This window comes from Equus quagga, chromosome 7 (genome assembly GCF_021613505.1).
Source record: "Equus quagga isolate Etosha38 chromosome 7, UCLA_HA_Equagga_1.0, whole genome shotgun sequence".
NCBI classification, from domain to species: Eukaryota; Metazoa; Chordata; class Mammalia; order Perissodactyla; family Equidae; genus Equus; species Equus quagga.
Genome location: NC_060273.1, coordinates 100,795,250 through 100,810,623, shown reverse-complemented (window position 1 = coordinate 100,810,623; position 15,374 = coordinate 100,795,250). Strand labels below are relative to the sequence as shown.

At 45.0% G+C, this 15,374-nt stretch overlaps 1 protein-coding gene across 5 annotated transcripts in view; it reads right to left on the bottom strand.

Moving 5' to 3' along the window:
- Nucleotides 1-15,374, bottom strand: part of MCC (MCC regulator of WNT signaling pathway) — a 411,658-nt gene that overhangs the window by 44,474 nt on the left and 351,810 nt on the right. For all 5 annotated transcript variants that reach the window (XM_046665743.1, XM_046665741.1, XM_046665742.1 and 2 more), the window contains 5 exons: nucleotides 10,544-10,690; nucleotides 9,447-9,536; nucleotides 8,241-8,389; nucleotides 3,776-3,916; nucleotides 817-920 (listed from right to left, as the gene is read on the bottom strand). In XM_046665743.1, coding sequence (XP_046521699.1) covers nucleotides 817-920; nucleotides 3,776-3,916; nucleotides 8,241-8,389; nucleotides 9,447-9,536; nucleotides 10,544-10,690 — 631 coding nt within the window. The remainder of the gene's footprint in view (nucleotides 1-816; nucleotides 921-3,775; nucleotides 3,917-8,240; nucleotides 8,390-9,446; nucleotides 9,537-10,543; nucleotides 10,691-15,374) is intronic.

Genomic DNA, 15,374 nt, shown 5'->3' with positions numbered 1-15,374 from the left:
TCTCTTCTCAAGCACTTTTTCCACTACAGCCCTCTGCACAGAGCCATACACACTGGCGAAGTTTTAGCAAATGTTGCTAATAAGAAAGATGCCATACTTGTGTCTTTTTCACTTAACACCCCTTTTAGTTACTCAAAATTGAGGAACCAAGGTAGGGGGCACTGCAGATCTGGAGGATCAAATCAGGCCAACAGGGCACATGACCCTGGGGCAGGGGGATGAAGGGGCAGGGAGGCGAGGTGGGTTGGCAGACACCTCTGCTCCATGGCAGGGCCTGGGCTCGTGGGGTTAGCATTCTGTGAAGCTGATAAGAGCAAGGTGTGAAACTATTTCCTGTGTATTCATAAGACACCTGGAAAGGTAGGGGGGACCCATGCTTCAAAACTGCCCAAAGGAACAAACCTGGAGGAAAAGCACAGCCAATAAAGCAGTAGAACAAGGCAAAGGCCACAGGGGCAGCAGAGACCCTCAACAACCAGCATCAGAGAGGGAGGTTGTGGTAAAGTTGGTCCCTTTCATCACGAACATGGGCCTCCGGCTCCATCTGGTCCTACTGTCAGCCTGGGAGAATGTGTTTCCTAAGAGGGCTTGTTTGTTTTAACTTGTCTGTAATTCTGTTTCCACTCCAGTTCTTGCTGCATTCAACATAAACAATTTACTCACTCAGTCATGAGGAAAAAACGAAAACACTCTTGATGAGAGAATCTCATGTTGTTGGGAGGTGTTCCAATGCCAACAGCCGAGATGGAGGGCAGGAGAGCGAAAGAGGCAGAGGACGAGAAGGAAGAGGGGTGGAGCAACTCGGGCCACACTTACCAGGGGAGGACCCCACACCAGCCGCCCGGAACTGCCCCAGGATGAGGTTCTGCTCACTCTCGGCCAGTGCCAGGAGAAGTTCATAGGCTTCTATGCACTGCTCACTGAAAGAGAAGCACATGGCGTCCTCAACTCTGGCAGAGGATCGTGAGCTGTTCCTGGGGTGGGAGGCAGCTGGGGACCTGCCCCTCAGCCTTGCTGTCCATGTAAGTGAGGAAATACCCACGAATATTCCTGGACGAAGCCAAGGGCTTGCTCCGCTATGTGGCCCCAGTTCTTTTTTAAGCTTTAAACTAGGATCTAGAAAAATATCAGAGAAGCAATAAAGGTGGGAGAGGCAAGTTTGTTGCCTATTTGATGATCAGCTAAAAGGGAAAGGTAATATGCCCACGGAAGCGAGCCTCCAAGATGCACGCCCCCCTATCTCCTCACACTTGTATCCACAGCCTTGTATAATCCTCTTCCACACTGTTCCAGGGTTGGCCTGTGTAACTAAGAATATAGCAGAAGTGAAAGGATGTCACTTCCAAGATTAGGTTATTAAGTTACACTGTGACTTCCATCCTGGTCACTGTCCCTCCCTTTACTTTCCTCTTGGATCATCCTCTCTAGAGGACACTTGAAGACTCCTGAAAGCCCCATGGAGAGGCCCATGTGGTGAGAAACTAAGGCTTCCAGCCAACAGCCAGTGAAGGACTAAGGACTCCACCCAACAGCCGTGTGGATGAGCCTTCCTCAAAGCAGATCCACCAGCCCCAGTTAAGGTTTCAGCTGACGCAGCCCTGGCTGAGAGCTTGACCAGAACCTCAGAGGAGACTCTGAGCCAGAACCACCTAGCCAAATGACTCCCAGATCCTTTACCCCAGAAACTGACATAATAGATAGCTATACAATAATAGATAACACCCCAGAAAGGAGAGTACTTTGTCCTAGACCTACCCTATTCAATATAGTGACCACTAGCCACATGTGGCTATTTAAATTAAAAAGAATTTAAATTAAATAAAATGAGCAATTCAGTTCCTCTGTTGCAATAGCCACATTTTATATGTTTAATAGCCACATGTGGCTAGCGGTTACCACATTGGACAGCACAGCCAGAGAACAGTTCCATCAGCACAGAAAGTTCTACCAGATGCTTGTAAAACTGTCTCATGAAACAAAATCTCTGACAAGAGCTTGAGCTTGGATTTCTAAGAGGAATAAAATTAGTCTCTCTTCTTTGTGCCCATTATCACTAGTGCAAGAGGCAGAGGATCAAAGAGTGACCTCTTTCCTGTTGCCGCTATGACCCCACATGGACCCAAGTCTGCACAGGAGGTGGAGTATGTGCATAACACCTGAGTGGTACCGGACAAGATGCTACAGTAGCAAAATTCACCCCCCAAGCAAATAACCAACTAGTTTCTTCCAGCTGAGCAGGGGAAATGTTGCTTTACTCAACATTTACTCAACAGACCATCTGTTTTTCAATTGTCTTTACTTTCATCTTCCTTTCCTAGGAGATAAGGAAAAGGATCCAATAACTAGCTCTGGGTGCTGGCAGCTCCTCCTTCCAAGGGCAGCCTGCCTTTCAGGTTAGAGGCACTGGGACATTGCTTCATCCATGTGAATGAAAGGCAGACTGTGGGGGCAGAATAGCCTGTTTCGAGTGTTATCATAGATGGATTACTTGTTTGCTTTGGTGTGTCTGTAAATTAGCATGATTGCTTCCTAACTGTGGTTTCATATATTTTGGTTTGATATTGTTTTTTGAAGAAACAAAGTTTCTTAAAACAACATTGAAATTTTCAGAGGATGCCAAGAGTAAGATACCATCACTACTCTGGGACCTTGGCAAATATGCCTAAGTGGGGACACTAATAAAATAAATCAATGAAAACAATAATAAAGCACAGTTTTGTGGCTCTTAAACAACTAGTAATTTAAAAATAGATAAATTCCAAAGCTGATGAGGCTGAAAAAAAGTGGTACATTCATAGACCACTTGCTCATCGATGAATGAATCGTATTATTTAAACTGGCTTGTTTTTATGGGAAAAAATTGGTAGCAAGCCCAAAGAGCCATGAAAATATTCATATCCTTTGACCTATAATTCCTGCCTCAGGGATTTCATTCCAAGGAAAATACCCAAAAGAATGACGATGTGATCTATATTAAATTATTCACCATAGAATTATTTTCACTATCAAGAGTCTGTGAAAATCTGAATGTCTTTTAGAGAAATGAGCAAATAAAATAACAACATATAAACCTGAAGCAGGGGATACAGCCATTCGAAATAAATGGACACTCTTAAGCAATATTACCAAACTATAACAAGTTGAAGTAATAGAATGCACTAGATTTACAACAATGTAAAATATTTATAAACATGAATAAAGACTGGAAAGAATAGGTCAATATGTAGTAGAAAAATTGACATTCTGAGTGATATTACTTGAATGAAATAATACTTAAGTTAACCATGTCAGCAGAAACATACCGGTTTACAAATAGCATATTCATTCTCCTTCTTTTCCTTTTTTTTTTTTGAGGAAGATTAGTCCTGAGCTAACATCTGCTGCCAATCTTCCTCTTTTCCTCTTTTTGCTGAGGAAGATTGGCCCTGAGCTAACATCCATGCCCATCTTCCTCTACTGTATATGTGAGATGCCTGTCACAGCATGGCGCAACAAGTGGCGCATAGGTCCACACCCGGGATCTGAACCAGTGAACCCTGGGCCACTGAAGCTGAACATGCGAACTTAACTGCTATGCCACTGGGCCAGTCCCCCAGTCTCCTTATTTTCTTAATAAGCTATCAGGGTGCTAACTGATTTTCAATATAGATCACACTAGTATTTGCTGGTCTAACCCTCTAGTTATGTCTTCTAAATGCCTGTGTGTCCTACTTTTTCACAAAAGGTTACTGTGGACACATTTCTAAACTGCAGTGGCCACGTGCCCATTTCCTACCTGTACTGCAGGGCCAGCCTCAGCGCAGTGGCATTGGACTCGTACTTCCCCACCAGCATGCTCATCCTCTCGGCGTTGCTTTTGCATTCCTCCAGGGTTATGGTCAGGAGGTCATTTTGGGATTTGAGGTGTTCAATACGGCTACAAAGGAAGAAAAACCACTTTCACAATTTCACACTAGGATTACAATTAATTTGCCAATATTTTAGTTGTCGACTCTAGCTTGAGGCCAGAAATGCATGTTAGGATGTGAGCTTGTCAGATGTTTTCACAAATGTAACTGATGCGAAATAAAAAAAAGGAAGCAACTCTAAGTTAAAGAATCACTAAATTCTGTGTAAATTAGAAATGAAAAGTAAGCTCCCTGGTTATTTCCCGCACAGCCATTGACACGCCCTGTGCCAAGTACTGTGTGAGGCTCTGAGTCTCTGTGGAGGAAAGGAGTCAACCGCAGCCCTTCAGGAGAGTTACATCTGGTGCTTCAACAGAACACCCTCCTTGTGGACAAAGGAAAAGTGGCATCACAGTAACAGCTACTCTTTGTTGATCCCTTGCTCAATAACCCCCCCCACAGCCCTTTGAATTAAGCATTACTGTCCCCATTTCTCAGAGGAGGAAGTGGAGGCACACAAAAGTTAAGCACCTGGCCCTGGGATTTGAACCGGTCAGTCTGACCCCAGATCCTTCACTCACAACCGCTCACTACGGAGCAGAAGCAAAAGATGAATCAGCCAGTGAACAGGAAGTTGCCCTCACGGGGCCTCTGAATGGGAAGTGGATCAGGAACTGGGTGCTGTGTCCAGAGCTCCTTCCAGGTTAGACAGTCCCTCACCTGCTCACTAGTGGTGGATAAGTTGTGGGAACTTTAAGTTTTCTAGGAATCAGAACTGAAAATTCAGAGCAAATGAGTTTATGGCAAAGTTAGAAAACAAATCAGAAAAACCTAAGTCTTCAGCGTCTGTTTTCTGTCCTAGCATACTATGCTCTAGATGCAACGATTCATCTTCCATGGGACAAGCCAAGTGATAGTACTCTGATCACCAAGTCTTAAAGATATGTAAGGTTTTACACACACCAAATGCAAGTGACCATCGAAACGGAAAGGGGCTTGGAAGCCATTTGCCTTCAGATAAATCTTAGGACCACAGATCTTAGAGCAGAATAAGGAGACATTCAACAACATGTGAGATGTCTGGTGAGTGTATAACTAAGGCCTCTGAGAGGCTTTGGCAACAAGGTCAAGTCCATGTAAGGTGTTAGGAGAACATAGTTTTCTGTCCCCGTTCACATTAAGATGTCTTCAAATAGTACCCACTCTTTCATTTACTTTTCAACTTGCTCTAGGGTACATTCTGTCCCCACTAATTAGATGAAACTGTTTACTCAGCTCACAGACCTCCATGTGGCCAATCCCATCTCAGGGGCCTTCCCAGGCAACACCCCAGTAATCAGCTACTCCCGTCTTAAAATGTTCTCCCTCACTTGGGTCATGATAGGTCTCTACTGGTTTTCCTCCTGCCTCAAAGGCCGCTTCTTCTGTCTCCTGCTGGCTCTTCATTCTCTATGAAATCTGTGGGGGTTGGCGTTCTGTCAGGGCTCAATCCAAGCCCCTCCTCTATCAACACTCTCCCCTTAGGGAGATTTTATCCAGTCCCATGACTTTAACAGGCATTTATGTGCCCTTGGCTCCCAAATTTCTCTAGCCCAGACCTCTCTTCTGAGTGGCAGTCTCACATATCCAGCTGTTTCCTGATATTTTCATTGGGTGTCACACTGACACCTCAAATTTAACATTCCCAAATGGGACTCTTGATTTTCTCCAAACTTTTTCTTCCCCCATCTTGTCCGTCTCAGTAAATGTCACCACTATCTACCCAACAATACGGGCGAGACACCTGAGAATCTTCTTTGAGACCATCCCTTTCTCCTATATCCAGAGCTAATCCAGCTGCAGTTTTCATTGATTTTACCACCAAACATACACTGAACCCATCACCTCACCTCCACTTCGGCCACACTGGTCCCCTGCAATAATCTCTCTGCTTCTACTCTCGCCCACACCTGAGTGATCTTCTGAAACTTATATCAGATCCATTCTTCTCCTACTTAAAACCTATTAACGACTTCCACTGACACTTAGAATAAAGAGCAAACTTTGTCCATGGCCTCAACATCCACATCCCACCCAGCCCTGTCGGCTTTGCCACCTTATCCCACGTGACTCCTCCTTCCACGCACTCCATTTCAGTTCCATCGGCCTTTGTACCATTCCTACTTCATGCCAAGGTTTTTCTGGCCTTGAGATTGATAAGTTGGCTCATAAGACTCTTCCTAGTTTGTCATATGACTGCTTTTTTTTCCCCTTAAAATCTCAATTTTTATGTCCCCTCTTCAGAGACGCCTTCTTGGCTACCTCTCTAAAATCAACCTGCCTGTTATTCTATCACAGTGTCCTATTTACTTTCTTCTTGGAGCTTTCTTATAATTTTATTTGTTTGCTTCTGGTCTAGCTAGCTCCCCTTATAGAATATAAGTGCCATGAGAGCAGGGACCTTGTGTGTTTTACTTCCCTTCTCAAGCCAAATAGCCTAGCACATAGCAGGTGCTTAAAATAGATTTGTTAAATGAGGGAACACACTTCTGAGTACGCATGATCCACCCACCTCACAAGTTAAAGGCTGTCATTTTTGGGAGCACAATAGGCCTCCAACTTCGGGAGAGGTAGTAAAATAACAGACATCAGGACACAGTGGTAGATTATTTCTAAGAACTTCCCTGTCTAGCAGTAGGTATGATCATGGGGGGAACAATGGAGGTGAGATCAAAGGGCAGGGGTTGGAATTACAGCCAGCCTATTTAACAGCCCTGGACTGAAGGCAAGTCACTCAACATGGAAGCCTTTGTTTTCTCATTTGCAAAATGGGACTGTTTTGTCCTCCCAAGTTGAGGATTAAGTGGTTGTCTGTGAGAGCCCTTTAAGCTGTTAAGTACCATAATAACGTGAGCTATGAGCACCGAATAGTTCCTTCTTTGGTCTCTCCGAGGTGCACACAATTGAAGAGGAGGGAACCTCCCCTGAATTCAACCACAAAGCAGGCTTGTTAAACCCCAAACCCAGTAAGAGGAGATTCTCACTAAACAGAGGGCCCCTCCAGGCATCTGACTTCATTAAATTGCAAAGAGCACATCTGATTCCATTTTTAAGCACTCCCCGGCCTGTTATACTGAGAGGGCTGCTTCTCTACAAGGTAATCATCAGGACTGTCACTCTTCAGTATTTTGGGTTTAATAAGGAAACCATTTAATTTCAAGATTTAAAATGACCTAGATTACCACATTTCCTTGGTTCTCAAGTGCTATATTAAACAGCTTCAAATCAGGGAGGACTAACACAATAATTCAATTTATCCAGGTTTGCCCTACACAAGGGGAATGGCATTAAGCAACAATGAATGGGGAGCGGTATCCACATTTCTTCCCAGTTAGTTTATAAGCCTTTCTAGTTCTTACTATGCCCTCCCAATGCCGACTGGTAGGTCAAGGCAGCCAGGCCATGCTTGGATGCCATTCAACAATCCTTTCTGCACTGTAGAACCAATTGTGTGTCGGAGTGGTTACCATGGTTTGGCTCTGGTCCTTCTCCTTTGCTTTTTTAGCAATTCTCTCACTGCTGGGATGACACACAAGTCAGTCTCTGCCAGCAGGCAGGAGTACAAACTCAAACAACCTCTGTCGTGAGACTTGGGAAGAATTCATAAAACTGGGTATTTGGTAAGATTAAGCAGGGCAGTTAGACCTACTTAGAAAATCATTCTAAGTAGGACTAAGTAGGATAGGACATAGGGACTGAGGGTTGTGCACATCTGCAAAGAGCATAAATAAAATGAGGCAACCCTGAAATAAGGCAGGGAGGTCAGACCAGCATGGCCGTCAATCCCAGGAATGCCTCTATCACATTGCTTTTGCTGGTTCCCGGTAGCTCCAGGCACCCCTGGGATGCTAACTCAACATTCCAGAACCTCTTTCTGTGGTTCCTGGCAGCACAGGCCTGCATGCTTAGGAGCTATCTCGTCATTCTGACCTACTTGTCATTCTATATGGACTGCTCTCAGGACTTGCTACATAATTTGCAAAGGCTACTGCAAAATGAAAGGGCAGGGCCCCAGGTTCACAAATTACTAAGAATTTAGAACGGCAACAGGAGAGCAGTAAAGCAAGTGTGGCATCCTTTTAAGCACAAGACCTTGTGTATTCAAATGAATAGGTCACACCATGCCCATGCAGCCAGTGCTGACTGCTGTAAGCACTCCGCTGATGAGCAAGATGATAGAAAGTGCCCCCTCCACCAGCTTGACAGCATCACTCTATGTCACAATACACAAGCCAACTTGAATTGATCTTTGCAAAGGGGAGGAGGGGCAGCTAGCTCCCCACCAGTATTCAAATATACAGGATTTCCTCTTACCTATTCAACCGTTCTGTTTCCACCTCAAACTCTCTAATTTTGCTCTCAGAGATGGCAGATCCATGTGAGTAGAGTGTTTGGAAGATCTCTTGGATGTTGGAGCAGTCCTGAAGAGAGTGGGCCAGGTGTTCCGCCACACTGCTGGATACCTGTACAGGTAAGCATTAATCCCCCTCCGGACAGTGTCACTTCAGGGACGCCTGTCCCCATGCTTTGCATGCAAAACAATCTAAAGCTGATATTCCTTAAGGATCAGACACCAGGAGATGGTTACCCTGATCCTTCTCAGTTTGTATAATACGATTCTAGTATAAAAAGCTAACTGATGTGAACGCAGTACAGAAAACAGGGTCAGAATACAGCTGCATCTCCCACGCATGTGCTACTGGGCAGCAGGCAGGGGGATCATGCCTCCTTAGAGTCCTTAAAATTTTGGATATTGAACATAGTCTGGACTCCCTTCCGCTTCCTGAACCCCCTGCCACTCCAGGCTCCTGTCTCTGGCTGCTGTAGAGAAGAGAGATTGACTCCTTTATTTTCATAATTTGGCTCTGGCATGGAATGTGGATGTGTGCAACTTTTGTTCAGCACGTAATTCTAAATTAGGGCCCCAGAAGTGCTATTTAGGCCTTCTCTACCTGAGGATCAAATAGCTGGCTCTCCGAGCCTCATCCCCAATCCTAAAAGATATCCCCCAGGGATGTGAAACTACTCCCTTTTCAGGATCCATCAGCTTACAGCCCCAGGGAGTTTGCAAACTCTACAAATGAAAATGCTAATACTGAGCTAGAAGGTTGCATTCTGCCATGCATTGGGCTCCCCTTCAAAGGCGGCATTCATCCTCACTCGAGAGCACACTCCCTTTCAGAGGGCCTTCCTGACTCACTCCGTCTCTAGGGCATCAGGGTGATATAAAGCAGATACTTCAAGACTTTCATCTACATCACCAGAAACTAGATCTAAATCATTTCTTTCTGAACAGTTTCAAGTAGAGAAAAAAAACCTCCCTTAAAGTTGAAGAAGCAATTCAGCATGTGGAAACCTATACATTTTAGTTGATGCTTCAGAAGGAAATCAGGTATGATTTATTATTATAATCAACTGGTTTCCTGGAGGTGAACTTTGGGAGCTCTTCTATCATCTACAGGCCACTGTCCAGGTAGCTCTATTGGGCGCTTTCTTGCCTTGCTTCTTGTGAACACTCACCCCTATGCTGCTGATTTCTGAGCCCAGGACTGGCCGATCAGACGATGAAGATTCGGATCTGGTCTTTGATAGCTTCACCCTCTCAGCAATCTTAAAAAACAAAACAAAAAATTATCAAAAAATGACATGTCACTCCCCAGATAAACTGTTGAGACTGTGTTTATAGAGGGCTATGCTCAACCACGGCAACTAAACTGGTTAATCGATTTCTTAAAAACTCACTTGTCCAGTTTTTCTACCATTTCTTTAACCCAGGGTTTTTCAACCTCAGCACCACTGACATTTTGAATTGGATGTTCTTTGTGGTGGGGGGCTGTTCTGTGTACTGAAGGATGTTTAGCAACATGCGTGGCTTCTAGCCACAAGATGCCAGTAGGACTTCACTTGTAACCATCAAAAACGTCTCCAGACATTGCCACATATCCCTTGGGGGACAAGAATCACTTCTGGTTGAGAAACACTGGTTTGACTAACTTACAAAACTTGATGGTTGAGAACTAGCCTTGTGGAGACTGGTAGGGCTACCAGGGAAGAGGAGATGTATCCTTTGAATAGTCTCTCCAGAGTAGACTCGACATATGGGCGGGAGGAGGGGGGAGGGAAGGTGGTGGGGTCGGGGGCAGGGCGTCCTGCGGCAGAAAATGGCTCGGGCTACTTCTCACAACTGCCACGGCCCGCCCATCATAATCTATTTTTCTCCTGGCAAGGCTGTCAGTCCTGTGAGTGGGGAGATCATTGGTTCATTACTCAGGGTCCCCTCCTGGGCTGCACCTTAATCCTCCAGAGCAACTCTCCATCCACCCCTTAGTATTGTAGAACCTGACAAAACATCTCACTCTCCACAATGACTTGACAGCTGTGACATGCTTCAGCCGGCTGATTAATGAGAGCTGGCTCCAGGTTGCAGACAAGAGAGACTTAAAACTATTAGTGGGTTATCTCTCCCTGCAGCTCCAGCATAGGAGGCCTGTGTGAGACCCCAGGGAAGCCCCTCGGGGCCGTCTGAGCTAATAGCATGCCTGCACAGCAGCCATGCTCGGTAGAGGCTGGTGCTTCCAGATAACAGGGGGTGTTCCTGCCTGTCCCCAGGAGTTCACCTTGGCAATGGGAATGTCATTGCTGCTGCTGCTTGTGCTCAGCTCTCCAGTGCTGGGGTTAACTGGGCGGTTGGTGGAAGTGAGGCGGCCAGGGCTGGAGGGCCCTGTGGCCTGCACGCTCTGTAGTCGAGTTTGAAGCTCTCGAACCTGAAATAATAATAATGCCTTTAGACACAGTGGTGGTTTCCCTGGCCAAAGAGCAAAACAGCCAGAAGGGTGGATGGCATGGCTTTCATTTACATTAAGGGATCAGCTTCAGTGAAAAGTTAAGTTGGCGGAGTCCACATTAAAGTCACTGTATTCTTAACTAGACCTGCCACTGGCTGGCCATCATTTGTTCTTCACAAGTATGAGGTGGACATGTTTTCTAAGGCACTGGAAGCTTCCAGCAGAGGCAGAATGACCATCTTGAATGAATGTTTATTCATTCAGCCTCATGTGCCTGATGCTGTCTTGGGCACTGCAGATAGAGAACCCAGGATGAAATCTCCACTCTCATGGAACTTGGAGCAAAGAGGAGAAAGACAAATAATTTCCAAACAAGTGCACATGAGTGCTATAAATATCTATCTCAAGTGCTCTAGGAAGCAGAAAAGGGGATGAATGTGACTCCATCTGATGTCATAGGGAAGGGTTAAGGAGGGAGTGAGAGGACCAGTACTTAAGCAGAGTCTTCCAGGTGCACAGGGTTCTAACAGACGAGAAAGGGCTGGCTTTGGTGAATGCAGGGGTGAGGTGAGGTGGGAAGGAGAGAATGGCTTGTGCAAGAGCACAGGCATCAGGATGACACGCTGTGCTAGAAGAACGGCAAGTTATTCATTATACATGGTGTAGAAGAGAGAGCTTCATTGGAAAGCAGGTGAGGCCAAGGGGAAGAGACAGAGACGGCATCCACAGCTTTTCCCCAGGGACTTCATGGGAAGGAACACCTAAATAGCCCTTTTGTATAAAAACAGAAAGACAGGGCCCTTTGAATTACATTTAAAATACACATTTACCTGCAAGGAACTTAAATGTCCAAATCCTGCTTTTCTATGGTTAGGCTCAGTGACAAAGGGAGGTATTCCAAGTAAATGAAGACAATTCTAAGAAACTGGTCTTTCTGATGACCTTGGTCACAGTTATATCATTGGGTATGATGTCTATCTTAAAGGGCAAAACCTACAGCACCCAAAGGTCCTTGCGAATGTACACCAGGCCTTGCTGGGAAGAATTAGCACTGGGACATCCAAGGCAGGGTTCTCCAAACTTTTTGGTGCACCAGAATGCCTTGGAGGGATTGCTGAAACACAGAGCCCAGGGCCCCACCCCCAGGGATTCCAATTTAGCAGATGGAGACACAGTCCAGGAATCTGCATATGTAACAAGCTCCCAAGAGCTGTGGATGCTCTGGGTCTGGGGCCCACCCTTGAGCAGCACTGACCTAAGGGACTCCCAAGGCCACGCAGCACTTTAGTTCCAGGGACCGGAGCCACACCCCTGCCAGACCTGACGCCAAAACCCTTCTAGGTAAATCCTTCTCTAAAAGCGACTGGAAAGTTTTTCATATTAAATATCTTGGATGTCTCTATCCTGCTAAATTGGGAACCAAAAGTAATTGAAATTTCAATAATTCATCAACATATTAGAAGCCAAAATAGGAAAATTCCCTCGGAGCAAATTGCATTCAATAGTGAACAGCTAAAAAGTGCCCAATGCTCTGCTGTGGCTTCCAGGAACTGTGGGTTGATGGAAATGTGTGTCGTCCTCATAACACGCCAGACACAGGGCTGACCTCAAAATAGTTTCAAGACTAGAAAAATGCATGGCTGTCAAAGCCAAATGGTATTGCTGGTGAGAGATTACAGGGCTCATCCTGGAAGGGTCCCTGACAGACCAAGAACGGGCACAGTGTGGATGCCTCGTTAAGCTGCATGGCAAAGGGAGAGGGCCCATTTTCCCATCAGGCCAGCTTTCTGGCACGGGGGGAAACCTCCCTGGTGGAGACCATGGATTTCAATTTCTACTGCTGTGATGTCTGATGAGGTCCTGAATAATTAACAATGTTAACACCACTCCAAAATCTAAAGAGTCTGAATTGTTCGCAAAACAATCAGTGGTCTGTTCCTAGAATCCCAAATGGCCCACTCATCTTGCTTTTTAAAACACACAAATTATCCTGGCAATTTACAGAAACTTCATCAACACTTCCCAGTTTTTAAAAATGTTTCTTCTTCCCATCACTAAAGTAAAACATGTTCATCGTGGAAAATTTAGACGATACTGAAAAATAAAAACAGAAAAAGTACCTATTCTTTCTTATAGTAAGTTCCTTCTTCCTATACAGAGACAATTAGTCATTTTCCACAGTGTGTTTGTACACAGGCACACATGCTTAAAATAATTTCTAAATCTAAATATCCATTTTCATTTTAAAAGCTTTGGACTCAGAGAATGTCTTTGAAAACGAAAGGACGATAAACATGTTTATTTTGGTCTACGCTTTACTATTTAATGATAGTTGTTAGGCAGTGAAAAAAATCCAGCTGAAAGGAGTGGAACGAGCCTGCCATGGAAAGACAGGGAGACGGCTGGCTGACTTAAACAGCCTTCTGTCCCCTCTTGATTTGGGGGTAGGGGTCTTAATTTAAATGAATAAAGGCACAGAAATGAAGGCTACACCCAGCTTGCTGACTCAGCTTAAGTAAGGCTTGGGAGAGGGGAGAGACACAGCTGTTAGAGTCCTCACTTTTATTCTCACCCACTGTAGAAGGTTGACTCGTGTCCCCCCCCCAAAAGATATAACCAAGTTCTAACAGTCAGTACCTGTGAACGTGCCCTTATTTTGAAAAACAGTCTTTGCAGATGTAATCAAATTAAGGATCTCAAGAAAAGATCATCCTGGATTGATGGCGGGCCCTAAATCTGACTGGTATCCTTGTAAGAGAGAGGAGAGGGAGATTTGAGACACAGAGAAAAAGGCCAGGTGAAGATGAAGGCAGAGATAGGTGACAGGTCAAAGGACACCAGGAGCTACCAGAAGCTGGAAGAGGCAAGAAAAGACTGTCCCCTGAGTCTCTGGAGGAAGTGCAGCTCTGCCAATACCTTGATCTTGTGGACTCCAGAACTGTGAGAGAATAAATTTCTGTTGTTTTAAGCCACCAAATTTGAGGTAATTAACTAATATACCCACCTTTCATTGAAGATATTTTATTAAAGAACATACGTATCTCTCTACAAAATATATAGTTTGGGGTCAGGGGACAGCCAGGAATCAGAGCTACCCTGAGCTGGGAATCGACAATTGTGGGAGGGTCGGTCATCAACCTCTACAACCCTCCTCTACGGGACTTCTTCAACAACAGAGCACAGAATGTGATTTGAGTGGCCGTTTTCTCATTTCCCCTAAAGTGACCACGTAGCCAGAACCCATCCAGATGCCCAGAAGAGAAGTTAATTTGTTACATACATTGGAAACCCGGTAGAGGATGAAGGTAAGATTCTTGTCTTCCAAGGGCTCAGAGTCTAGCCAAGCCTTAGCATGTGAAACATGCTCCAAGAAGGGATACCAACAAGTAGTGTCAGAGTGTAGAAGAAACACTGCCTCTGCTTGCCAGAGCAGGAAATGCCAGGGGATTCAATCTGGAAGGTTGAGTGGTCGTTCAGCAAGTAAATAAAGGGGAACAGGCAATGGGGGAGGCTCTGAAGAGTTCAAGTAAGGAAATGACATTAAACTGCCAGAACTCTGCTTCTCTTCTTTATGCCTTCATGACTCCCAAAGGGAGAAAAGGATGTTACAGAAATCATTCGATTAGAGAAGAGAATGAACTGGAGTGAGGAAGAGAAAGGAGGTGAGTCAAGAGATGTACTGACAGTTTAGGTGAGAAATGATGACGGCTCAGACACAGTCAGTGAAGTGGGAGCAAAAATGGAAAAATACACCCTAGACCAGCATTGTGCAATAGAACTTCCTGTGATGATGGAAATGTCCTATAGCTACACCATCCCCTGTGCTAGCCACTAGCCTCACGGGGCTAGTGGGCACATGCAATGTGCCTAGTGGACCTGAGGAACTGAATTAAACGGAGAAAACATAAGGAGGAGCTGATTTTTCAGGGAGAAATAAAGATGCCAGCTTTGGACATGTTGAATTTGATGAAACCATGGGGTATGTGAGTGAGGATATTCAGTCAACAATCAGAAATATAATCAGAGGGAAGGACATAAGAAATGAATGTACAGTTTAGGAATTTTGTGTGTGGATAAGGTTGCCCAGGGAAGAGGTACAGCAGTTGGGGTGGAGGAGAGAGCCTATACAAAGAGAGCTGGATTGAAGGATCACGGAGGACAGTAAGAAGGGGGCACTTGTTCTCTGGGAGGAAAAGAGGTTAGGAGAGGCAGTTAGAAAGGAGATCTGCAGACTGGAGAATGAGGATGAGAAACAGAAGGGGTCTGGTCTGGTCTGACGGTTTGTTTCTCTAAGAGAAAAGCATGAAGGTCGTCCGCCAGGAGTGAGGGAGGGAACAGCAGATGTCAGAAATGTGGAAGGAAGCTGACCTAGGACCAAAAAAGAAAAGCTTCCACAACAGCACTGAAACGTCAGCTGAGCTCTTTCATCAAGCTCTTTCAACAAGGCTCGTAAATGCCTTGTTTTCTTCAAACTCTGGAGACCTCGTGAAAATATGAGTAAAGAATAAAAAAAATTAAAATCGTAACAGTGAAAAGAAAGTGCTTGGGGCATTAGCAGAAAGAAGATTTGGGCACATTCCTTAAAGGCAAAGTGGAAGGAAGAGTACTGATGAAAGAAACAGAATGGAAAAAGCCAAATTCTATAAAATATACAAGGGGAAAT